This window comes from Ammospiza nelsoni, chromosome 4 (genome assembly GCF_027579445.1).
Source record: "Ammospiza nelsoni isolate bAmmNel1 chromosome 4, bAmmNel1.pri, whole genome shotgun sequence".
In the NCBI taxonomy this organism is placed as follows: Eukaryota; Metazoa; Chordata; class Aves; order Passeriformes; family Passerellidae; genus Ammospiza; species Ammospiza nelsoni.
Genome location: NC_080636.1, coordinates 18,109,470 through 18,136,415, shown reverse-complemented (window position 1 = coordinate 18,136,415; position 26,946 = coordinate 18,109,470). Strand labels below are relative to the sequence as shown.

The window sequence follows — 26,946 nt, the reverse complement described above, 5'->3', positions numbered from 1 at the left end:
TGTCATTTTTGGGCCACATCAGTTCATTAGGGGTGTTCTCAAACACAGGCTCCTGTTAATGTTCAGCACAAGGGTCATCTTTGAAGCTGGGTCTCTCATTTGAGTGGTTCCCCTGCCCTCAGAAAGGCTTTGGCTGGAGTGAGAGCTCCAACCACCTGTGCACTCTGCCCTAGCCCAGGAAGGAGCACTGAAGAAATCAAGGAACAGAGGAAGGAGGTTCTGAAATTTAGGCACCTAACAAAGTTGCCACCATTACTAGCTATCATACACTACATTTCCACCCATCACATTTAGCTACAATGCATCTCCAAATGTTATTGCAAAGACTTAAGCCATTGTCCTCATTGCCCAAGCTACATTATTGTTAAATCAGTCATGGAAAGAAACTTTAATACAAGTTTATTTACCAATTCACAATGCAAAAATTAGTAAAATGCTGTGTGCAAACATCAGTTAGGCTTTGTGTGATTTCAGCACAGGATTTGTGTGTCTGGCACAGCTACAAATGTAAACTTCAAATGAATGCAACATTCCCTTTAAGGAAGAAAAGCTGATGAGCTGAACATGCTCATGGGGTATCTTGCTTCACGGCATTGAGCGTGTCATCACTTGGAAGTGACTGGGGCTCAGGCAAAGCCATTTTGTGAGAAGAGTAAACCAGCAGGTTCATGAAGCCTGCTCCAGTCACAAAGGAACCGAATGCAGTGGGGCACAAGGGCAGAGCTTAGTTTGGGAGATTTCCCAGGCAGTTCATGGTCACAAGCCCTGCTCTCACTGCCTGCTGGGGCTGCCAGGAGCAGGGGCACGAGGGGCTGGAGCCAGAGCGCTGCAGCATCCGAGCCCAGCTGGGCAGTGCACAGCGTGGGAGATGGAGGCTGCGATGGGACACACAGCACAGCCCCTCCCAGAGCACAGGATCAGCATTTTCATGCACATGGAGGGAGATGGAGGCTCCCTCCAGCACAGCCCTGGGATGGGACACACAGCACAGCCCCACCCAGAGCACAAAATCGGTATTTTCAACAGCTTAGGGAGTGTTGCTTTTCCATAGGCTTACATCAATGGTGTTAAGACAGATGCTATCATTAGTAACAACTTTAATTAGAAAAGTCAAGAGCGTTAAGCATATAAAACACCTTGTCATTAGCAACATGAAGGCTGGATTATTTGTACAGTACGGGAAGCACTTCCAGATCAACACAAAATACAAGTTGAAAGAGCTCTTTGCCATCTCAGCCCCTTCACCACAGAAGAGAAGCAGCATAGCTGTAGTAAATTGCTGGATTAACATTAACTGCATCTCAATTTATAAGCAATCAAACAGAAAACCAGCAGCTCATAACAAAGGAATGCTTAGACTAAATCAGTTCCATGTGAAATATGGAACAGCAGCATCCTCTAGTGCAAGTCACCTTTAAAATTAAAAGCATAGCTGAAAATGAGACATTGCTTCTAGGGAAGCCCGTTCCAAGGGACGGATGTTTGCTAAAGCAAACATTTACCACCTTGAGTTAGCTTGCAAGTACAAAATAAATATTGATATCCATATTGCATACATTAAAAATACTTTTATTTTACATTCATTTTGATGTTCAATAAGTTACATCTAGCACCAAAGAAACATTTGGAGGGGTTGAGGAATTAAGAAGCTACAAAGTGTAAATGCAGAATTCACTTCAACATTTAAATGACTCATTGGTGCCTAGATTTTTTCCTAAGTTATTGTTCAGATGGACTTTATGCTATTGCTTCAGTTTAACTTAGATGTGCCAAAACAGTGTAGAAATATGAAAATCACAGATTTGAGGGAAAAACCCCCAGAAGAACCAAAACCAAAACAATTCTCTTAAACTCCCAGCTACATGCAGAATTGAGGCTTCAAAACAGCATGTTATGGCAGTTAAACAACCAAGTTACAAGAAGAACCAAATTGCGTAACTAGAATGCTGAAAAGAAAGACTGAGCTTCCTTCCCACAGGAGCAGGACAGAGAAAATAACCCAGAGTTTATACCTAATGAACTTGTGTGCTGCTTGTACATGCATACAGGGTGGAAGTGGTTATTAAAGCTACTCAGCACACTGCAGTTAGCTCCACTGCTGCCAAGAAGAGACAGTTTGTCTCGAGTATGCCACAACAAACCACTTACAGATAAGCCAAACAAAGTATTACACCCCAGAGGACATAGCCCTTACTTTTTTTGAAGGGACACATAAGCTCAAAAGAAAAAGGCACTCAAGTTTTGGTTTTTTTTCCTTAGAAATGCTGGCTTTGTAATTGTACTCTTTTTATTCTAAACTCACTGGTAACACTAGTTTGGTAATGCTGGATGTATTAAATGAAACCCAGTTCTGATCAGAATACCTCTGCCAAACTGCAGAATTAATACTGTTTGAAGATTTTGTGGTATCCTCACTGACTACAGCCCAAAGCATCAAAGCAAGATGACATTTCCAGGTCTTGCACTCAGATTGAAGCCAGCCAGGTTCCAAGTTTGGAACACCTGCACTCCAGACCTGCCCAGCCTGCCTCCAGCCACAGCTTCCTGCTCCAGACATGACCAGCAGAGAGGTTCAGGCACAAGTAACTGTGCCATCTTCCATGTGGCAACCACTGGTTTTTATTCATTTGGTTAAATACCAGCAGGGAATAGAAGGATGAAATGGGCATATTTTTTTTTTCTAATCCTCCTTTAACATCTTTTCTTTATCACCAGATCTCACTAGAACAGCACTGTGGCTCGGGCATTTGTGTTCTCACTGTGCTACATCCCAGCTGGCTCCAGCAGCTCTGCAGGCAGCAGCTGTCAGAACTGGAGGAGATCCCTCCCAAGGTGCACAGCCCCTCTCCCTGTCAGTACACCCAGATTCAATGTGCCTGGGCTGGTACATCTCAAGGTGTGTGCAATTAGAACCCTGCAGTGGCTGGTTAAGCACTCCAAATTTAGGAACACTTTGTGCATTTTGACCAAATCTGCATCGATTGTTATTTTTGTTTTTAAAGACCAATCTCAGCCATCACAACCCATCTGAGAATCTTGCTCCCTTTCCCTGACTTCCCAACGAAATTCAGGAGGCAGCTACACCTCCTCAGGCTCTATGAGCTCAGCAGTTAAGATCCTAAAGGAGGAGAAGCAGGCTCCCCCAGTAAGGAAAAAGTGATTTTGCTGCCTGAGGCTCTCAACTTCTGCCAAACCTCACTGCCTACTCTCCCAAATGCCATTTCTGGCCCAAACCAGGCACCTTGCTGTAGCTGACCCCTCCTCTGGAGCAGAGCACCACAGCTGCTGGGGACTCCTGACACTCCAGTACCAAGCAGGAAACGTCAACTCTTCAGAGGGGTCTGTTTCAGGAAACTCAGGCCAAAACAATGCCCAGATCAGCTGGAGCTCTTCAAGAACTCCCCTCTACAGCACAAATCCCTGCAGGCATCTCAGCTACCCCATTTCCTTCCTTCCCTCCTCTCCCTGCCACGGCTCAGCCCTGCTGTACTCCCAACAGGAACTCTCATCCCGGCGTCCCTACGCCTCGGCTGTAGTTACTGAGGAGAATGTTCCAAAAGCTTAGCACTGCTCACTAAAGTCCCTGCTCACCTCCTCCTGAGCACAGGACTTTGGTAAGCTTCACTTTGCTGCCAGCATTATGCCAAAAAAAACCACAAAACAAAGGGTGAAGAAAGTTTCCAGTGAATGAAACTATCTCCTACCTTCAGAGAAAAGCAAGGATTACACTGATATTCCTTTATCCAATAGTACAAACTAAAGCAACTACTCTGGGACTACCGGACTTGAGTAAGTTCACATGAAAAAATCTGTTCTAAGAATGTACCAAAAGCAGTGAAATCCAATGTAGAAGTTTCAGAATTAAGTATTTTCCATGATCCAAAGCAAAAGTCTACTTAAACCACCATGGATCATGATGACTCTGGAGGTTTATGTATTTGCTCTTTTGTGTTTTTAACCGACATGGTTTCTGTATCTTTGGGGAGGGAAGGAAACAATAACGGAGTCCTTGAGGCTGTAATGGGCCTCTGCTGTGTTTTTTGAGATCAGCTGAATTTCATGAAGCATCCCTGGATATCCAACCACTTTCTGTCAGAAAGTTTAAAATCCTTTTCTTCAGTACCTTATCTAAGTAACTGGGAAGGCGACTCTTTGAAGGAATTCCTTGTCTTTTTTGGAGATGGTCTTTAATGATGATAGTTTTTACAGTCACATAACGCGCAGGACTCAAGTTCAGAGAGCTGCAGAGCACCTTTTCCCTGTCCGACAAGAGTTCAAAGCCAGGCAGGTTTTCAATGGCAGCAAATTCACCTTCTTTACCCTCTTCCTTCCCTCTCTTGGAACTAGCTATGTTCTTGTTCTCCTTCCTCTTTTCCCGTTTGTGCCGGGCCGCCTCATACTCCGCCGACTCCTCCATTTTGGTGATGCCGTTCCGCCGGTACCGCTGCAGCTCCCGAATCTTCGCTCGAAGTATCCTCTCCTTGTGCATGTTCTCAAAGAAGTCCTCAAACTCCTTACAAGACATGAACTGGTACAAAGGCCTCAGTTTCAACCTCAACTCCTTCTCTTCCTTCGTGATCTTCCGTTTGGGAGTTTTCTCCTTGTCCTTTTTGTCCTTGCCCAAGAAGGCCGGCACCAGGTTATAATCTCGCGCGATGTTCTTGCGCCGCTGCCTCTCCTTGAGCTTCCTCACGTACATGTCCACGTGAGCCCTCTTCAGCTCGATCTCCACGTCGTCGTCGTCGTAGTTGACCGAGAGGCCGCTGATGAGCGTCTCGGCGTCCTGGTCGTACTCGATCTCGTAGTCGTCGCGCAGGGGCATGTAGCCCAGCTGCTGCTGCTCGGCCACCGAGATGTCCAGCGGCGGCAGCGGCGTCGTCAGGCTGGGGGACAGCGGGCCGCCGCTGGGACACGTGTGGTCCGTCACCCTGTTGGGAATGGTGTCAGGGATGCAGGCCTTGCCCAGGTTGCCGTGGATGTACATGCTCACATAGTGCTCCATCACCTCCTGAGGCGTTCGGGATGCGCCCATGTGAGTGGCCATGTCCTCCTGAACAGGAAAAAAGGAGCAGTGATGAAACGATTCCCGTTACATCTCCAGCATAATGAGCATGACTTTCTCCTTGCACCTCAAAAGTCAACTCCCAGTACCTAAACTTCTCTAGCAATACCACATTTCTATCAGATCTGTGATTTCTGGATGAGCATTTACAGTGCATGGAGGCAGGTAAGCCACGAAAACAGCACCCCATGGTGACTCCCACAGAGCCAGCTCACCATAACCAGGAAGCTTTCCAAGCCCCAAGCCAACACCAATAGCACTGTACCCCACGGGTTTCGCTTGTTTATATCACATTCCTGAGGAGCAACATGGAAATAAACAGTATTTACTGTAAGAGTAACAACTTTTATTCTTTTCTAGTTATTTAAGAACTAAGCAAGCTGCAATGATTGTACACTTTAAGGGTTTGAAACAGTCTTTACATTTAATGAAACAAAACATAAGTAACAACAAATCAAATACATCAGAAACGAATCAAATGGTCCAGCAGAGGGCAACGAGGGTGACCGAGGGACTGGAGCATCTCTTACAAGGAGAGGCTGAGGGATTTGGGCTTGTCCAGCCTCAGGAAGGGACAACTGAGAGGGGACATCCCCAAAATCCATCAGCATCTGAAAGGAGGTGTCAGATGGACCAGGCTCTGCTCTGTGGTGCCAAGCAACAGGACAAGAGATGACAAGCAGAAACTGATGCACAGGAAATCCCACAGGTACGTGAGGAAGAACTTCTTCACTGTGCAGGTGACCGAGCACCGGGACACACTGCCCAGAGAGGCTGTGGAGTCTCCCTCACTGGAAATAGGCACGAACCGTGTGGATGCAGTTCCGTGCAAGTGCTCCGGGATGACCACTGCAGTCCTTTCCGCCCTGACCCACTCTGTGCCTGTGAGACGCTTTCCTACTGCTGCAGTTAACCCAGGTCTGGCTGTGCAGGGCCGCTGCAGGCGAGCAGCCAGCCCCAGCCGGGACACACTGGGGCACAGGCTCAGAGGCAGGTGCCAGCTCCGTGACACGGACGGGCTGTGGGGAGGCAAAGGCAGAACGTGGAGCAGCGACAGCTCCGAGCGGCGGGTGCGCTCCGGGAGCGGCGGGGAGCGAGGGGCAGCCCGGGCTCCGCAGCGCAGGACGCGCCCCGGGGCTGCTGTCAGGGCCGCCGGTCCCAGCAGGAGGATCGCCCCCGCCCCCGCCCCCGTCCCCGTCCCCCGGCCCTTACCCAGTTGCCGAAGCCGAACTGCTCGATGGCGTCCAGCAGCAGCTGCTCCTCGCGGCTGCTCCAGCCGCCCTCGGCCTCGGCGCCCCAGAGGGTGAAGCGGCCGCCGTCCACCAGCTGGTAGCCGTGCCATCGGCGGTGCGGGCCGATCTCGGCGCCCGCCGAGAAGCACTCGGGGCAGAGCTCGATGTCGGCGCACTCGGTGCAGCGGAAGCGCAGCGAGCTCACCTCGGCCAGGCAGTACACGCAGTACTTCTTCCCCAGTTCCGCCATCTTACCCCGCCCGCGCGCGCGCGCGGCCGCGCCCCCGCCGCCCGCGCCGCCAATGGCGGCGCGCTGGGGGGGCGGGGCCGCGGCCAGCGCCGGCCAATGGGGCCGGGGCTGGCGGGCGCGGGGGGTGTCAGCGCGAGGGGGCGGCTCCGATTGGCCGAGCCGCGCCCGTCTGCCCTTCCCGCGGCCAATGGGAGGAGCCGCCCCGAGCGGAGCCGCGCGCAGGGGCCGCCCGCCAGGGGGCGGGGCCGCGCACGAGCAGGGGGCGGGGCCTGGCGGGTGCCCGGCAACGGGGGAAGCGGGGCCGGGCCGGGCCCGGCGGGAGGAGCCTGGGCAGTGTCAGTGCCATTGTGTCAGTGCCACTGTCGCTGTCATCGTGTCAGTGCCACTGTCACTGTCAGTGTGTCATTGTCAGTGTGTCATTGTCAGTGTCACCGTCATTGTGTCATTGTCAGTGTCATTGCCAGTATCATTGTCAGCGTCAGTGTGTTATTGTCAGTGTCAGTGTGACATGCCAAATGGCAGCACCTTTTCCCGAGCAGGTGAGGAATAAAGAAATAAAGAGATTCTCCTTTTAGTTCTACTCCTTTCAGCCCGCACAGAAAACATCAGGCTGAGGCGTGAAGTCCAAACTGGACCCACCGTGAGTGCTCGGAGAGAAGGGCTCAGCGCTCCCTGCACTGCCAGCACGTGAAGGAAGAGCTTGACAATCTGGGATGAAATCCTGAAGCTCAAAAAGAACTTGTTGAACTCAGTCCATATTCTCAGCATGGAAAAAACTGGAGCTAATGGAAGCTGAAAGCCAAGGCAGAAAGGCTGAACTGGTGGGCATGGAAAGGTGTCAGAGAGCGATATCTTCACCAAAACATAGCTGGCCAGAGAAACAACCTGAAAGCCTTCTGGAGAAAGTGGAGAAACAACCTGGAACTGCAGCAGAAACGTGGGTGCTTGGAACTGAGACATCACTTCAGACTTCTGGGAAAAATACTGTAGGAGCTGCTGTGCCAGCAGCTGGAAATGCAGAAATGTCACTATGCTGGGCTGACCCCTGCTTGTAGGGGAGTTCAGATGAAAAGCCAGAAAGCAAATTCCTCCTTCCTTGCTGAGCATGGCTGAAGAAACTTGAAACTATTATTTGGGATAACAAAGTAAATCTAGTTTTGAACAAATGTGTGCAACTCCTGTACCAGATACATTATAAATCTCTTTCAGTATCAAATCGGTGTTAGAGAGAACAAATCTGATTTCACATTCCTCTTCTGCCCATCAGGAGATACTGCAGTGGAAGGAAGTGGGACAGCTGCTTGCTGGATCAACCAGAACCATGGCAGCCAAGGCTTTGCCTGGGTTCTGCACATACCCTTGGTGCACAGGTACTGCCAGAGTTCTCTCCCCTTTTATTTGATCCTTCAAACTCTTTTCATTTCTGCAACAGGAAGCTTCTCTACTTTAAGTTCTGAAGTTATGCCTATGTCAGAAGTAAAACAACACTGACTTGAGCACAAAAATGCTTTGTGATTATGAAACTTGCAAAAAACTAAGATTTCTTTTGAAGCAAAGCTGGGATGAGGTGAACTCTGAAAATACATAAGGATTTATTTACAACTATTTTTCATAATACATTTATCAGACCTCAGGCCTAGTCCAGAGAAAGATGTATGAAAAGGGATAAAACCACAGGCACAGTAAGTATCAGATTTTCTAAATGTCTCAGGGTATTTAACAGGTATTTCAACATGAGAACTTAAAAGCATCAGCAAAAAGTCCTCTACCTTCAATTAACAAATAGCCCAAAGTCCTCTTGTTGAACAGACAAAAATTGCTAAAGCCACCTGTGAAGAAAAAGACTAGAACTGGAATTTTTAATATCTGAATTACACTGACAACAGTTGATTAAGATAACTTTACATGACTTTATTTAACAAAACCATATATTTACAGTTGAAAAAAGTTCCAGTTTGATACACATATCTAAACAAAACAAATGTGGTAACTACATAACCCAATTTAAACATGATGTACAGGAGATGTACCAACACTTCTCTATATATCATTCTTGTTTTAAAACATTCAAAAAGAAGCTGTTACAAGGTACCTCTTTTCCCAAATGAAATTGTTTACTAAATGAAATAATATTACTGATTGACTGCAGATCGAAGTTGCAAAACTGCTTTATTATAAAGTGCAGATTGTAAAGAATCCCAAAGCTGGCTGGGGTTTTCTGGTTTCTCTGATCTACTGCACGTACAGTGGTACTTTTCACGTATTGCAGCAGATCCATTTTTCTTTACATCCATGAAGAAAAGAAAGTTTGCTTGATGGGGACATTTTCTCCATGAAAGAAGATCTCATGCATCTTGTTACAGATACGTTCAAGTACCTGAACAATAAAATTGTCAATTTTTTAATGCAATTCCCTGAATTTCTTAGAGAAGATTTCTGTATTAGCTAATTAAGAGATTTGGTATACTGCAAGAAACTTGAAAAGCTCAGTGGCAACAAATTCTATGCCATTGCTACTCAACTCTGTTTTTATCAAAATTCAAGCATTACCTTCAAATCAAGTAATTGAGAAGTTGAAATAATTGCATGTTTAGGCAGGTGATTTTTTTTTCACATGTATTTTGTTTGAAAATAAACTGTGCAAAGCTCCTTATTGCATTGCTGTTTCTTCATTAAAGAACATACCTTATATACACAAAGAAATCATTTAGAAAATATATACAACTTCTAAGAACAGATCAAATCACAAAACAAAGTAATTACATTTGCAAGTAACAAACAGTGCACAAGTGTTGCAGCAGGCCTTTTCCCCACAACTATGCCCACTGTCACTGTTACATTCAACATCTTATTGAGAAGAGAAAAAGAACAGGCTGTGATGGCTGCCAAGATACCTAGTAGTTAAAACTGCTTTTTTAACCAAACAAATGAGCCACACTTGTTAACTTGCTTTAAAAGAAAATACAAATGTAGTTGCAATGAAGACTTAAATCACAAAGCCAGTTACAGTACCACCTAAACATGTATCTTGAGGAAAAAGTGATCTCTGTGTTCCATAAACCGTTTAAAAGCATAGTGCAAATGTTTGGATGGTAGGCCTCTCGTATTCTTCATGGAAAGGCAGATTTGTTGTAGGAATAGAAAAAGTGATATTAAAAAACACTTACTGACCTTCCTGCTTTCTATTGCACTTCAAAGCAATGGAGCATACAAGTACCAGTCACTGGAGGACAAATTCTGTACAAATTCTGAGTGAATTAACATGTTTCCTATCACATCTTAATGTCTATTTTCAGTAAGTGATGACCGAGGTGACGTCTTGTGGTGGAATTAAGATGACCAACAAAAACCACATCCATCACACCAGCTACACAAAGTGGACAGGAGAAGAGGTCAATGAGGTATTGGACTTGCAGGCTGTATTTGCATTACACATCTTTCAAAGTGATTATGAGTCCTCACTTACCAGGGAATCTTGTTCTCACTCTTCTTAATATTACAATCAAATTATCCCTCATAGAAATAATGTCTGTACCAAAGGACAGTGTTTCGATTACGTCCCACAGTCCTTTACACTGTATGTTGAGTTGAGCAGTGGGCAACTATTCTTCTTGGTGTTATTCAGACAATGCCAAAATAATCAGCATAAAGCAGTTGAAGAGCACTGGGAAACTGCTGACCGTACAGCTGGAGGATTTAGTAATGCCTGTTCACAGTTAACACAAATATTGCTTCAGTTACCTTTCCCTTTTCACTGATCACCATTAGCATAAAATAGGTTTTACACTACACACTATGCAATAAACATTCTTGTAAATCAGAGGCACTCATGATTTGCCCTTCAACATTCACCTGAATGCAGAGAGGATCTACAATCTATGAGGAGTTTATGTAATGGCCGCTGTAACTTGCCTCATGTATCAGAGGTCAGATAAAACACTCAGACATGACAGCTTGTACTTATCCTGATGGTGCCTGGCACATTTCCCAATAAACTTCTTTCACCTGTCACTTGTGGATCTGCTCCACATAACTTTCCCACTGTGGCAGCAGCTTCAGGAGATTCCACAAAACCTTTGCTTTTCAGCAGCAACACTGGCAAATATTAACAGCTCCCCTACAACCTTTCCTCCTTAGTTCTGCCACTGAGCAAAACTTGGTTCAAAGGATCTACCAAAATCTGTTTTAACCATGTCGCAGTTTATCTGCTAAGTCCAGTTCTATCTCCATGACTGGACACATGGCACACAGTAAGGTTGTGAAGAACATTGTGAAACAGCAGTGCCCCAGAGAGGGACACATGCATGGAAACATGCATTTAGTGGTATGTGACCTTGACTTTCAACAGAGGAAAGAAAGCACAATTGGGAAATTATGCCACCTTAATACCAGAACCCTCTTGGTGAGTTTAGAATCTAGTCTGATGAATGAAATTTCCTCCATATGCATCCAGATAATTCTAAATAAATTTCCAAGGCATCTTGAAGAATAATTAGTTTTGCACTGCTAGTTTGACTTCTCTTCCAAGCTTACTTTCTACTTAACTTTTTCTTATTAAAGAAAGGAATGTAGTTCTATGTCTACATGATTTCTTTGGTAAATGGGACCCACATCCTATAAAATCAGAAGCAATTCTAAAGAAATGGTCCTTACATCATTTAGAATTCAAGCACCAGTTATCTAAAATCCAGATCCAGCTACTGTTACAGGTATTGGAAATATATCCTGCCTAAGAATGGAACGGGAATAGCTGTCAAAGCAACCGACATTGCTGAATGTCCAGTTCTTTAAAACATCTAAGAAAAAAAATTAGAAAACCCCCAAACCCTTGGTGTTATTTTGTTTCACTGCCCTCATCAGAAGTACAGAAAGTGTAATGCTCTCCACAGCATATGCGCATACCACTAAAAGTTTAAGGCTAAGCCTAGGTTTAATTTATAAGGGGTTTATCCCCTAATTTCCTTTCTTCTTTTTTTTTTTCACTCCTCCTCCTCGATTTTCTTCTCTCTCCCTTAAGGCTATTCTACTACTAAATGTAACTCTGAACTAACACTTTGATGTGCAGGCTCATACATGTCAAACAGTAATCAATACTTCTGCCACTTTAGCTCTTTTCCTGGGAGCCACTGGAGGCGAACCCAACGTTAACGCTTCAGCGAAGGACTTCCTTTCTCCATCTCCCGGTTATCTTTCTGCAGAGCAGCCAGTATCTAGACATTTCAGGACATGAGAGAGAAGAAAAGCATTAGATTTTAAAAAGTAATAATTCATTCTGAAGAGTTTCTAATTATGTCTAAGCAACAGTACTTTAACTATTTAATGTAATTAAATTTAGAAAACTTCTCCCCTGACAAGAGACCTCTCCTGTAAGTCCTTGTGACATGGTGCACAGAAGCAGATTCAACAAAGGTTTAAACTCCATTTCCCCCAACACACACTTTTGAAGACTTATTTGGGGTTCTTGGCAGAATAGCACCCTTATCTGTCCTTCCCCACAAGGGAAACAGCAGCAGGCTGGCAATTTATTTGGAATGCAATCCTCATGCACACATGACATGTTCAAGGAAGGTGAGACAACTGAACAACCTGTGGAGCCACTCCTGCTGTGAAGGTTAAAATGCTCATTTTGAAGAGAAAACTGGCAATCCCCAGCATCTACAGCACTGCTACCCCAGGAGAGAACCAGAGACACCCAGTTGCAGCTGAATTGCCCCAACCCCTACATTTAACACCACCTTTCAGTTTCTCTGCAAAAAAGCAGTTGGGTAAAACGGGCAGAGCTCTGTTATGGAATGACTCACAATGTGGGCTGTATTGCTGCTTTGAACAACAACAAAAAAAAAGGGTGTGTTTCCACTGTCCAACATGAATGGTTGCTACAGCCACTTAATGGTTTCCAAATTCAGATGACACATCTTTTTTTCTTTAAACTAAAATTTAGTTAAAATTACAGTGATGAAACAATTTCTGAAATCACATGCTAAATCCCAATAAAGAAGTCAGAAATGCAATCACTTCTGCAGAGCCCAAATTAGGCAGAGTAGAGCTGTTCAAGAAGATTAGAATGATTGTATTATCATATGACAACATGTGACAACTTCTCCCAAAGAATGGATATCTGCTTTTAAATATCAAGTTGTAATGTTGCTAGCAGTCTTTGTAATTAAAACAATTTCAAAGTTGTCTGACTTTTTACTTTCTAAATTTCACTCAATATTTCATTTTGAATGTTGGCTGACTCTCCCTTTCCAGAGGAGATTAAACTGAGGGAATCCGCTCATCTCAACATATGCCAAGAGCATGGAGTGAGCTTCACAGTCCTACCTACCCATAAAATCAAGCACTAGCTCTGCTGAAACATTCTTCCAGATGTTGCCAAACCCCATTTTCATGAGTAAAGTAAAATCATCAGTTAACCAAGACTAGCATCCTCTTTACCTGAGCCCATTTTTTGTTTCTACTTTGCATCTGAATGGCAGCAATAGATGTGAAGAATTCTTCTGAAGGCAAGTCCTCTGGTAGCTTTGTTAAAAACTGAGCTATATGAATGAAGTCCATTTTGGTCAAAATATCTTCAAAAAGTTTGAGTATTCCCAGCGCTGTACGGAATAAGAACTCTTCTCCATCACGGCAGAACACATCCCAGACACGACAAGCCAAGTCCAGTGGCAAAGATTTGCTGTACAATGTGAATATCCTGAAAGACAGAACAAAATTCTCACTTATTAGACAATAAGTCTTGGATACTCACAGAAATACACACACCAATCATCAGTAAGTTTGAGGCTTCTCAAATATTTGTCATTGAACATCCCTTTTATATATCAGGAGTACTTCTGTTAGTTGCAGCACACCAATCCATGAAACAATAGAAAATTGTACAACTATTAAAGCACGGCCTCTAAGTTGGATTTTCTTGGATCATACCAGAAGAAATAATAGACATGGTTTTACAATGGGCATGTGATGACCACAGCTATAATCAAAGGCCTATTTAATCATCACTTCAGAGCTGAGAATTGATGTATTTTAGTTGCAAAACCTCAAAAAGCTGAACTTTAAGACAAACTGCAATGGGCATTTTGAGGTTCAGATAAAGGAGATGAGTAAAATTAACTCTTGTGTTTCAGGCTTGATTGACAGGCAAAGTAATATTAGCATGAGTTTTGGAGGAAGGATCAGCCTGAACTCCCTTGAGTTGAGAGAAACAGGCAAGGCAGGATGTCCAGAGAGGTGCAGATAGTGGTGATAAGATGGTGGCTCAGTGTGCCTGTGCAGATGTGATTCCGAGGGTAATACCAGAAGCAACAGCTTCATCCCAGTTGCTAAAACTCTATTCTCATTAGTGAGCATGAGCACATTTCTTCCCTCACCAAAATGCTGACAGCCTTGCAGCCAGAAACAAGAAGCTGCTCCCTCCTCTCTCCTTTATCCAACATCTCACTGCACAGCAGAGCAGGAGCATTGCTGCCAACAATGACCTAACAGCACGTGATGAGAATCTTTCCTGGAATCGTTTTACAGTATATAAGGGGAAAGAGTTACAGAAGTTTTATCCTTCAGAATTCAGAAATAACTTTTCCACAGATGCACTGCACAAAAATCTCTGTAAAACTGCAAAGAATTCTCTCCCCAGCAGAGGTCAGAAAAGGCTCAAATTTCAATCAAACCTTTCCAAAGCTTTTAACAAAAAACTCCTTTTCAAGTATGCTGAATTGAACAGTAGTGTTCACGTGTTTAAAACTACCCTCTATCCCCTCCAATTTTTTATTTGGGAAATTTGAATTCACATTAAAAATATAAAATGGAACAGATATATATACACACACACATATATGCATAGGTATAGAATATGAAGTAATGTATTTTCACAGCAAAGTCTAATAATCAAAGGTTTTCTACATTATCTGCTTTTTACTATATAAAAATTTATTTGAATGATGTGTTGTTAAGTATATGGCTTCTGTGTGAATCACCACACTTTAGAAAAAAGAGAAAAGATATTCAATTTGATTAACATCCTGATGAAACTAACATTTGCACAAATTCAGGTGACAAGTGAATTGCAGGTTTAAGATCCTTGGGATTTTACTGTTTTTCCTATTTTTACATCTCATTGCAATCTTCTTATAACAAGTGGAAACATTTTAAATCCTGTTCTCCAAAAAGCTAAGTCAGAATTATAAAATAAACAAGAAGTATAGATCTGGGATGCAAAACCCAGACACTTGTTTGTCACACATACATGAAGGTGTAAGAGGAGCATGCTACAAGCTCTTTCTCTGGGTTACTGGCTGATCCTGCACTGCAGACTTCATTTACTTTATACACTCTTTCAATCTTTCTGAACAGTCACAGACCATATAAAACAGTACTGCCACAGAATAGCTACATGGCAGAATTAAGACTTTTGTCTGTACACACACACAGTGGAAACAGAAACAGGGTTTCAATTTAAAAGTAACAGTGTAATAAGAAGCAATTCAGCTGAGTCCTTTCCTGGTTACCAAGTAGCAGGGAAACACTACTGCAGTCAGAAACAAGTCCTGGTTAAAGATAAATAGCAATGCCAACTTTACAGACCCGTTGTTATTCACAAAAGCAATTATTCTGTCATGATTCAGGCCTAACCTGAATAACCCATTTGTATTAAATCTCCAACTATGCAGAAAATTAACTGTCAAAAGACAGAACTATTTATGAGAACACTTCTTTTGTATGAAAGGATTTACTCGCATCAAAAAAGCTGTCACATCAAGTCAGGTATTTGCCATTGAGCTCTTCATAATTTGGAAGGAAGTGCCATTTGCAGGAACTTAACAAGACAATTACCTTTCATTAATATCTGCATGGAATTGATGCATCAAGACCTAACAGCAGAGACTGGGCCCCCTAGAATAAGCAGTGAATGGCCAGTAGGAATCACTGCTTGGATTCCTAGAACAGATACAGCATTTCATCCTTTCAAACATTTCCTACTGAAAGACATTTTTATTAGACATCTGAGCTACTGGTTGAAACGCTGCTGGAATTTACAGGGGTAATAAAGCAGCTGCCAGACTGAGGCAGTTCCAGCAGCATCTTCCAGCAGCACTGGCACACTCCTTGCACATGAGCTGCTGTCACTGTACTGCAGGGTGACTTCTGCAGCTCTCCTGCAACTCTCCGTGTTGCAGGTGCAAACAACACAGCTAAACTCACACAGAGATGTCCAGTGTCAGAGCAATGCAGGCTCCTGGCCTTTCTCTGGTTGGAAGGGGAAGAGAAGCAGCACCAGAGGATCCTGTTCCTCCCTGGCCCTGTTTCTGATGAAAGTGTACTTTGAGGTAGATGAAGTCCCGGCTGGTTTGCTGCTCACAGCAAAAGCATATGACCATAAAGTCATCAAGAAAGCAAAGCACTGCTACAATGATAATCATAAGCTCCATCCCTCTTCCCTTTGTTTTTTCTTCCTCCCTTTCCTTTTTCTCTTTTCTTTCTAATTAAAAAGTCTTTATAAGATATCAGCAAGAGCAATGCAGACAGGTAGGACAGATTTTGGATGGGCAATTCACACACAGCATTGATGCAAATCAGATCTTATGTATTCTTGCACTACACATTCCTTTCCCATGTCTGTAAATTTACAAATCATTACAGTCTAAAAAATAGTATAAGTGTTTATTTAATTTCTTATTTGGAAAATAAATTAAATGCTGACTGCAAGAGAGCATTTTCTGGGGGGCACAGACTATGTTTTTCTCAAAGTAACAGAAAACAAACTTATACATACTTTACTGGAAGTGCCCACCAAAAATGGCCACACAAAGTGGCCTGGACCTCTATCCTAACAAGCACATGGTGTCAATAGAAACTTTGTGTTCAGGGAGCACAATCACACTCCATGTAATACTAAAGAACACTGATCAATCCATCAGTACAAACACAGCCCTTGGCTATAATTATTGCCAAAATCATTTTCCTGAGTAGGGATAAAGAGGTGTTTGCATAGCAGCAGCAGGCCATAAACAGACAGCATGTGTCCTTGGCAAATCCACATTCCACTCTGCTCACAGGAGCCTGCAGAACATCAGCTGACAGAGTGAGAGGCCAAAACTGGGCTATTCAGACACACTATTTCCCCTCTGTTCTTTGTGAACTTGACTCCACATTGTTCTTTATGGCTTTTTTTGATCCTCTTTATACTCACCAAAAAAAGTAAAACCCTGTACAGTTTTTGAATTCTTTCTACAAGATTTATCAGTTGGAGTTTAGGCTTAGAGCACATGGGTCCTTTTTAAATGAGATGCCTTACCTGTGGCATCCCCAATAATCATGTCACAGTACCTTTAATTAAACTACTCAGCTCTTGGAGTTTTCCCATCATAGAAGGCAGCAGTGGAACTAAACTGGCAGGGAGGCTTTCCTCCCTAAGTCCTCTACCAGCTCCAAGAAAACCTGCACAGCTGGGTCCACCTATTTCTTTTTCTTGCAACATATCCCTTCAAAAATGATTTAAGCACACCAATTTTACTGCTGTTCCCTGCAGCACAGGTGACAGCAAGAAGCACAAAGCAGACTAGTTGTCTCCATTTTAATTGTGGAAGGAGCAGGAAGGCTTCCCAGCAATGGTGTGTGCAGCACTGGCTACTGGAGCCTCCCAGAGCTGGCAGCAGCAGAGATTTACTGCACACATGCCTGCACAGTAACCACACCAGCCACTGGAATAACAGCAGGCATTCCCTTTGGAGCTCAGAACAAACATTCATTTAAATAAAAGTAATGCCAGAGCAAGGCTGTTTCACAGAGATTTTTACCTACATGCAAAAGGTCTGCCTACTCAAAGTAATGCTGTACCATATTCTTCCTTGACTTTAAATACACTGCAGCCACACTCTTAGTAGTAATTTAAAGAAAAAAAAAATCTAAATCTGCTTCCTGCAGGACACACACACAAATATCTTTACACATATATTTAAGTAAAATATGTAAGTTTTACACACATACAACCTTTACAGTCTAATAAAATTAAGGACAGAGTGGTATGAGCTGTGTAGTTCAAGACAAATGTGAAAAAGTTAAATACAGTATTGGGCAGGTCTATCTCAAAGAGCCTACATTCCTGTGCATGATCAGTGCTGTAACTCTCTAGGGATGGGAAGGAACACAGTAAATCGTCCCTGGAATTAAAATAAACAGCTTGAATATGGATGCAGGTAGTCAGCAAGAAATATTAATTATCAGTTCACTGATGCAAAGACCTTGAGAAGCATTATCCACAGCCACTCCCCACTGACTTCTCTTTCAAGTGCTCTTGACACCACAGAGGTAACAAAAGGAGGACCTGATATGCCCCAAGACTGCAACAGCACTTCAACACAGACGTCATCACTTCAGTTCTTCACTTACAAGTCAGTCATTTTCCTTTTGGTTTGTTTTGGTTTTGTGTTGGGTTTTTTCCCTATATATGTACTAAGAGAAAACAACTAATCACGTAAATGTTTACTCAAGAAATATAAATATAAATAAAGAGTATTCTATAAAAGCAAAATTACTGAAGGGAATATAAACCTTCAATCTTCAGTCAAAACAATCTTTTTTTCTAAATCTCTAATTTCTGATACTGTTTTTCAGGATTTCTTCTTTACAATGTAAAGTTAAACAATAGCATGATATTAACATGCCTGTACCATGAGGATGCTCAATTTTAGTTCCTCCTACACAGCAATCACCTTTTTTATGACAGCATCATATCCAATTAGTAATCCATTGTATCACAGAATACCCCGAGTTGGAAAGGACCCACAAAGATTATTGAGTTCAGTTCCTGGTCCTGCACAGGGGCCACCTGGAGGATCACATCATGTGCCTGAGAGCACTGTCTGAAAGCTTCTGGAACTCTGCCAGGCTTGGTGCTCTGACCACCTTCCTGGGGAGCCTGTGCCAGTGCCCAGCCACCCTCTGGGAAGAAGAATCTTTTCCCAATATTTAGTTTGAATTTCATGCACTGTTGCCACAGAGAAGACATCACTGCCTGCCCCTCCTCTTCTCCTCACAGAGAAGCTGTAACTGCAGTGAGGTCTCCCCTCAGTCTCCTCCAGGCCGAACAGACCAAGTGACCTCAGCTGCTCCTCACAGAGCTTCCTCTAAAGCCATTCACCATCCTTATTGATCTCCTTTGCACACTCTCTAATAGTAAACTATGGTTTTTACATTGCAGTGCCCCAAACTGCCCTCAGGGCTCAAGGTGAGGCTGTCCAAGTGCAGAGCAAAGCAGGACAATCCCTCCCTGGCCTGGCTGACAATGCTGTGCCTGATGCCCTTCAGGACAGGGCTGGCCCTCCTGGCAGATTCACATTCAACTTGCCACTGACCAGGACACCCAGGTCCCTTTCTGTGGTGCTGCTTTCCAGCATCTCATTCCCCAGTCTGTCTGCACATCCAGGATTGGTCCATCCCAGCTGCAGAATCTGGAGAGGCTACTGTGAGATGCTATCAAAATCTTTAGTGAAGTCTAAAAATATCACATCTACCCAACTAGGGGAGTAACCTTGTCATAAAAGGAAATTAAGTTTGTGAAGCAGGGCTGTCACCTCAATGAAAGCACAGCTGGCTGTGCTATCCTCCAGGTGTCTTTCAATATGTTCCAGAATTACCTTATGGCTCCATAATTTTACCAGTCACTGTAGTGACTCTGACAGGCCTTTCATTGCCAGAGACAGCCTTCCTGAAAATCAGGACAATGTTTGCCAGCTTCCAGACAAACAGAACCTCTCCAGATTCCCAAGACTGTTCAAAAATCATTGAGAGAGATCTCATTATGATATCTGCCAGCTCTTGGATGAATCACATCAGGCCCCACAGACCATCAGGCTGGAGCAGCAAATCCCACAAGTTCAGGTTCAAATGGAAGTCTATCATCCTCACAGCCATGCTCTTCCAGCTCAGGGCTCTGGGACCCCCAAAGCACATCATCATCATTGTTAAAAACCAAAGTGAAGACAGCATTAAATATCTCTGCCTAGTCTGTGTCCCTGCTGGTAAGGTGACTATGCTTGTCATGTAACAGGCTGAGAATTTCTGGACTGCTATTGACATTATTGTCCATTAAAAATCCAATAACCTGGTGATTTCAGTGTTGTCTATCCAGTTACTCTCCCACATGTATGTTTACAGTCATCTTATTCCGATGTCCCTTTTATTCAATTGCTTTCTCCACACACAGGCTTTCACAACACTGAGGAATACAATTTCAACATCTTTCCTCTTATCACTGAACACACCAGCCTCTGCTCTCTTTCTTCCCTTCTGTCTTATCCCAGTACTTTTTCTATTCTCTGTGCACAGATCTACTTCAGTTTAATACTGTCAGCTTTCAGTCACAAATTCTTTCCAGTGGTATTTCTCCCATTAAATGTTGGGAGAAATGAGCCTGTTCATTACAATTCCCAACAATTCCCCTACACATGATGCATTAAAGTTTAATCCCAGTGTAACAGCCAAATCACAAAGCCCATGGTTTGTACATGCCTATTGCACGGAGGGTCACACCACCCTCATACAAACCATGCAAATCAAGCAAAGGCAGCCCAAGAAGTCCATCTGGATGGAGCTGAATCAACCAAAGGACATTAAGGACAACAAGAAGAGCTTTCCTGCATCTGCAGGGAAGAAAAAGACTGGTCTTAAAGATCATGGTATTGCTAAAGATGTTCAGGTAAAATCACATTAACACTACAAATATTTTCCAGAATAATAAGTTGTTCCAGAAGAACAGCTCATTAATCTCAGGGAAAAAATCCCCATGTTACCACTGGGAATTTATTCTCTTACTTAAGGTATTTGTCAGATACCTGACAACAGAAGAAACTGTCAACAATGTAAGGGCAAACCAATTTTTCACAAAAAACCTTTCATGTCATCCCAAAACTGACAATGAAGTCTATCTGAAAAGAGACTTTCTGACTGCCCCAAACCAAGGTCTGATAGGCATAAATGCAAGTGCTCAATTTGGAGCGCATAATACCTCACTGAAATTTGGCAAAAGTGCAAATAAGATCTTTGTCCCTCTCTAAGGAAAATATTCTGACTATACTAGAACTTAAAGGAAAGACAGTTTCATCTAATAAAAAGACTCTAATTGCCCATCTGCTAAGTGGAATAGCTTTTCTGTAGCTTTGAGTTTTATGTTGTATGGTCACATGTTTTAATTACACTTTTCCCAATCTGTGCAGGACAAAGTACACATTTCAAATGCAAGCCTGGAAATATTTTCTGAATAGACAGCCCTGGTACACACCTGCACATGCAACAGACAAATTTTCTCAGAAGGTCAGCATTCTTTCAAAACAAGCTTCCAACTTAACACAAGTGCAGTAATAAAGGTTAGGCAAATGTTAAACATCACAGAAGTAAGTGGGAATGATTTGGATTGACAACTCAAGTACTGAACAAAAAATAAAGCCTCTATCTCAGAACAAAATTAAACCAGGTAAGAATGTTCCCATTTCTGTCATGAACACTGACATGGAGCTGTATACCACTCAAATTAGCAATTACTCTTTCAAGTCTTACCAATCAATTAGATAGATGTCTGGAGTTAAGTTATTTTTTTTGAAGTGGGCAAATAACTTTGGCAGATTTTCTTCAAAGAATACCTCAAATGCAGCAAAGTAAGTCAACATCTGGGAAAATATAACAGGGAGAAAAGCAGTTAGCTGTGTTATTAATAAGCTTAAATGTATTATCTGTTGTAGGATTAACACCCTTTAAAAACAGGATCAATGAATTACATGATACTATAAACAGTTAAGCATTTACATAAAAGGCAGCATCAGCAAGCACTTAAGATCCACTCTATATATGATCCTCATACTAAACAATGTAACAATTTCTTTGGGTCTTGGCCAGCTTCCTTTGGAAAGAAAAATAGCAGCAGGAGGGAAGTTTTTGGCTGATTTCTCAAAATAATTATAACAGAATGGTGTTATATGCTTGTGGCAGTAATTTAATATTGTACTGAATAAAATCCAAGACCCAACGGAACATAAAGAAATACAAAACTAAAATAATGTTAATATGCCACAGCAACAATGAAGAGTCCAGTATATTCCAGTCATAATTCACAATCTAATCTAATAGCAGAGCTATTCTAATAGTCTAATACCAACATAACACCATACATTCTACATTTAGATAATAGGCATTTCTTTTGCAAAAAGGAAGATACGAGTTTCACACAAAAAATTCAAAGACTGGGACAAAACTTCTATGCAAGAGAAACAGTTTGTAACTCTCTGACATCATAACCACTCAACTTCATTGTTTTTAACACAAAGACTTTTATGCTATTTTAGAATTCAAGTATTTAGTCAAATTTATTAACAGAAAACATGTTAAAAATATCTTCCAATTCAAGCAAGAGTCAAAACCAAAAGATTATTTAATCACTGTCCCTAACACTATAGGGAGGAAAGCTAAGCCAAGTCCTTGAATGATTCAGTAATACTAATCCCAATAAAAGCAATAAAGAAAGGCTGTGATTTCTTGGAAGTATGACTTGTAACAGCATACTTTTCTCCAAAACATCATGACAGTAAAGAGAAAAGGGATCTTATTGGAAACTTCTGTGTGAAATCCTTTTAAAGAAGAGTTTATCTCCTAGGTTTTTTTAATGTCTTTACAGAAGTATTTCCCATTTCCTCTGAATGACAGATGATGGACTACTTTCATTAACAGTGACAAATCAACACCTCAGCCTGGTAGTCACTACAAGGCTTTCAGTCAATCAGAGATGGGTGCATGCTAGAGAAATAACTGAAACTACTGGAATCTCTGAAACTTCAGTTACAGAGAAACAGCTTCATGTCAAACAAGACACCAGAAATCCAGGAACCCAGTTTAGAGAACTGTACCCCTGAAACAGCTCCCCAGTGTGGATTTTTAAATGCATGAAATCCAAGCACCTATGAGACCTGTGAGTATAAAGAAGGAATAAGGTAATGCATCAGACAGTGCTACTTTCAAAAGAATCTGCTGGCACCACTATAAGACACTTGTACTGAAGTTCCTACACTCAAAAGTACTGCAGAGGCAGGACCTTACACATAACTGCTACAGTCATTTCCATTGATGGCAATGTGGGCAGCAGAACAAGCAGTATTTTGATCAAATCAACATTCAGCAAGACTCTTCCTTTTAGTGGTAATAAAAAAAATACTGTTTAATAAAATTAACCAACAAAAGAAGTCAAGACAAACATGCATAAATTAATATTATTCACACAACTAACTTATAATGGTATTATTTTTGGTTAATTTACTATACAAAAAAAAAAAAATCAGCATTTGGTTATAAGGCTGACACAAATAGATGAGGGTAGACTGCAGATTAGTATGTTCACAACAGAAAGCAAAAATTGTCTCACTCAAGTGTCACTAGTCCCTTTGAAATATTGGATGACATTTTCTTTGTGTGGTTAAATCATGGATTTGATTTCAGGACATTAATATTTCATGTACCACCATCTCTGCCCTCTGTAAGCACACAGTTATCCCATATCCCTATTTGGCCAGCCTAACAGAACTGAACAGCATTATCTGAAAGAATTGCAAACCCCACTAGCTCAGCTAAAAAAATATTTATCTAATTCTATCCAATTCAATTCCAAAACCATCTTCACAAAAGCCATATTTACACACTGAAGGCATGAGCATGTTCTCCTTATCCAAGTACTGTAATGGAGATAGCTGATGCAGCTCCTAGCAATGCTGGCTGCCCTGTGGCACATTTTCCCATGGTACTTACAACTGACAAAATGCAGAGACCGAACAGGGAATACTTTTCCAGCAGGAATACTGATAAGATTTCTATTGTCTAGTTTTTAAACCACAACAGTGACTGTTGTCATCATTCATTCTCTTGCATTTGAACTCTTTAAGAGGCAGATCCTATTTTCATAGTGCTAAGAGGTGAGAATGAAACACAGAATGCCATATACTTTACCCAAAAATACCTTTAAAGTAAATTAAAACCACATCTGAGGAGCTGTGTCTTATTTTGCTAGTGTATCTGCTGACATGGAATTTTAGAGACTCTAGAAAAAATAAGGGAATCAGCTCCCAGTGAAAACTTGGGAGGTGAGAGGTTTCTTTCTCTGAAAAACAGCCTGTGGGACTCAAACACAGCTGCTACAGGGATATGGAAAACCTGGTTCTCCCTGCAACAGTCTGTTTTTAGCAACCTATTAGCCTCTGATAAAAAGTGCTTTCAAGACACTTTCATTAAGGGGCTTTCAGCTTTCAACTGCAGCATTGTTGAGAACCACCTACAGTAATATTCTCATAACTATTCTCTGAGTATCATAAAATAGCTACTCAACAATTTCATTCACCTCTTTTTCAAAAAGGTTGATAGGGTGATCTTTGGGTTGACGTTTTTGGAGAGATTCTGCATATGTGTGTTGGGGTTTTTTTTAATAAAGTGTGTTGATTTAAAATAAATTCTGACTTCTTTTCCAAGCCACTGAAATAATAACTTTTTATTTTTTTAAACTTTTCCTAAACTTTCCCTTTTATTATCCACAGCATGTTGATTACAGGTTTTTTTGCATACTTACAAGGCCATGGTCCACACGGAAAAATGCCATCTGACAGGGCTTATTTAAAAGGTTAGAAAAAGCAATGAAGGCATCTGCAGTATCCAAGTTCAAGATCAATACAGCTGCTATGAATGACATGCCCTGCACCTGAAGAAAGGAGAAGAGTTACTCTCTAGCAGTAACTTTATTATATTGCCTCATTTTTCTTCATGTTCACTAGTATTTGATGCACTCACTGAGCTGCTGCATCTTGAGAAATGTTCAGAAAAGTAGGACTTTTTAACCCACATGCCCCTTGATATCACATGTTCAGTGCATGGAAGCTAACAATTCCCACGTTGTCTTCTTTCAAAGGCTCCAAGTTGAACTCCTAGGATAGGCTAGGTTGACAACACTTTCAAATATACAGAATAAAGATTTTTTTATTAACAATTAGGTGTTTCAAAGTAATCCCTTTTCTCCCAGGAATGGGTCATCTAGATCCTTATCTGAGGAAAGCTGAACTTGAACGCTAGAGACAAAGCCTGTACTTTTGTTTTTCAATAAATTACCAGCAGTTAAAAACAACTGCGCTGAGTCATTTGATAAACAAAACCATTCTAAGACTATACTTTTGTTTTATTAATATTGTTCCCTTTCTCTACAAAGCCTGGTGTGGAATCCAGGCAAAGCTCTCTCACCCAGAGGGTGCAGTGGTGCCATTGTGAGTCACGTGGAGCAAGGTGTGACTGCCATTCCTGCAAACCTGAGGAACAAGCTCCTTCCCAACACAACAGGTTCTTGCTGGGCCACATGAGGCACAGCAGCTGATCTGCCCTTTGTCTCATTCCCAGCAGTCATGTTCAGCAGCTCCTGCCAAGCATTATGTGCTACCTACAAAGCAGGAATGTTCCCTCTCTACACCTGCCTTGTCTAAAACTGCTCCTCAATAAAGAACAAGCCTCTCTGTATAACCCTGCTCTGCACACAGAGACTACATGAAATCACTCAGCCCCCTCATAATCACTACTTCAAACACTATGATTGAGCTCATGTAGCTTCAATGGGCATTCCTTTAGAGACTGGTCCAGAAACTCACAGTGCTAAGGGACAGAAATAACAATCATTTCAACTCAACAGCAGTCTCAGTTAGACTGGTACTGACAATAAGGACATAACTACACCTTGCCTTGGATTCCAATTTTCAAACTATGTACTTTTCAGTACAAATATGGATTTTCCAATTACTTAACCTGTAAAAAGCTTAAATCCAGCAAAATAAATGTTATACACACTTCTCAAGCATGTACTGGAATAGAAAAAAGCACACACATATCCCTCCAAACCATTTAATACAGGTCTAAAAATGACTAATTAATTAAATCCTTCCTCCCCCTAAAAACATCTCTCTACCCACCCCTGAAAAAATAAATTTTTTACTTACATAGCCTACATCAGGTCTGTAACAAGTATAGGCTCCTAAAATACTGTGCAACGTGTCATGGTAAGGACCACCCTATAATTAAACAGAAACAGCACAATACATCTGATTATACAACAAGCATGTTAAAAACCCTCAGTGCTACAGATGGTCTCTATTACTGCTGACAAAGTAGCAGTAATACTCTTTCCCAATGCAGCTTAGAACAGCTGAACTATTCCAAATAACAGAACGAAACAACTGTTCAAACCCATTTATTATAAATACATACAGTTCGTCCAATACATTGATTAGATATTAAATACCTATGCAATAGGAAGGCAAGCCTAAGAGATTCCTTACAGCTCAGCAGCACTCTGGCAATAGTGCCAAGGAAGTAAAACAATAATGCAAACCACATAATTGTCTCTGAGACTGGAGGCAAAAGTCAACCATGAACAACAACATGCCATAACACAGAATGAGCATATTGAGAAGGACATGTACAGCTAAAAAGAATTTCACATTGCTGACTATCAACAGCTGCCATATCTTGTACTGAGTACTGTAAATGACTGAGAATTTCCAAAGGGAGAAGATTTTTGCCTAAAACTGTTGATTTATCAGAATCTAAAACTTTTAGAGGGCAGCTGAAATCTGTGCATAGAGGGAAAAAATCTGATTAAAGCAGTTTGGCACACTTTGGTGAGCACACAAAAACAATAGAAGTTAAATTAGTTTTGCCTCAAACCAAAAAAAGGTCAACCAGTCCCATTTGTTTGAGGTGTTCTCTCTCACTGTGTATTTATAACCAGCAATGTTGATTCACTGATTTTGGAACAGTCACCTGCATCACTTCATCAAACAGAAACCAGCATGAACTTTGTTAGACAAATCAGAGATTACCAAACACTTTGGGGTTTTGCATGCACCTTGATGTTACTCTCCTCTAGATTATTTCTATTTTTCCAAAATCTCTAGGAACTTTATCCTCTCAAGATGAGTGCTCATTCAGAACTCAACAGCCTGTTCCAACCAAGGGACAGGCCAGAATATGTAAAACTAATTTCCTCAACGTGTCAAGACAAAAGTTAGCATTGCTTACCTGTTGGAATATACAGAGACTAGGAAATGTTCTTGAGATATCCAATTTTATTAACTCCAAGCTTGCTTCTCTGTCAGCTGCAGAAAAACCAGCATCTGCAAAAGCCAAAGTTACTACATTTATTACAAACATTCACTGAACATTCGCTCTCGTTTTTACCTTCCAGCAAGGTTTACCTTTTGCACAGTTTGTGTATTTTGATGTGAATGCTAAGGAATAAGGCTACAGGCAGAGCAATTCCTGAAATTCAGCAGACAGGCTAAACAGAAAGTATGTCCTGACCTAGAGCAACTCTACAGTGCCTAGTGACCCTCAATATG

At 41.9% G+C, this 26,946-nt stretch overlaps 2 protein-coding genes across 4 annotated transcripts in view; both read right to left on the bottom strand.

Annotated features, from left to right (window-relative positions):
- Positions 1 to 1,080: 1,080 nt before the first annotated feature.
- On the bottom strand, positions 1,081 to 6,544 carry TADA2B (transcriptional adaptor 2B). Its single transcript, XM_059471267.1, has 2 exons — positions 6,275 to 6,544; positions 1,081 to 5,050 (listed from the first exon to the last, which is right to left on the bottom strand). Exons 1-2 carry the CDS (start codon positions 6,542 to 6,544, stop codon positions 4,058 to 4,060), a joined length of 1,263 nt encoding a protein of 420 aa, XP_059327250.1. The 3' UTR covers positions 1,081 to 4,057.
- A 1,890-nt stretch (positions 6,545 to 8,434) lies between these two features.
- Positions 8,435 to 26,946, bottom strand: part of TBC1D14 (TBC1 domain family member 14) — a 63,880-nt gene continuing 45,368 nt past the window's right edge. For all 3 annotated transcript variants that reach the window (XM_059469852.1, XM_059469854.1, XM_059469855.1), the window contains 6 exons: positions 26,627 to 26,721; positions 25,546 to 25,617; positions 24,141 to 24,269; positions 21,098 to 21,207; positions 12,983 to 13,241; positions 8,435 to 11,754 (listed from right to left, as the gene is read on the bottom strand). In XM_059469852.1, coding sequence (XP_059325835.1) covers positions 11,689 to 11,754; positions 12,983 to 13,241; positions 21,098 to 21,207; positions 24,141 to 24,269; positions 25,546 to 25,617; positions 26,627 to 26,721 — 731 coding nt within the window. In that variant the 3' untranslated portion in view covers positions 8,435 to 11,688. The remainder of the gene's footprint in view (positions 11,755 to 12,982; positions 13,242 to 21,097; positions 21,208 to 24,140; positions 24,270 to 25,545; positions 25,618 to 26,626; positions 26,722 to 26,946) is intronic.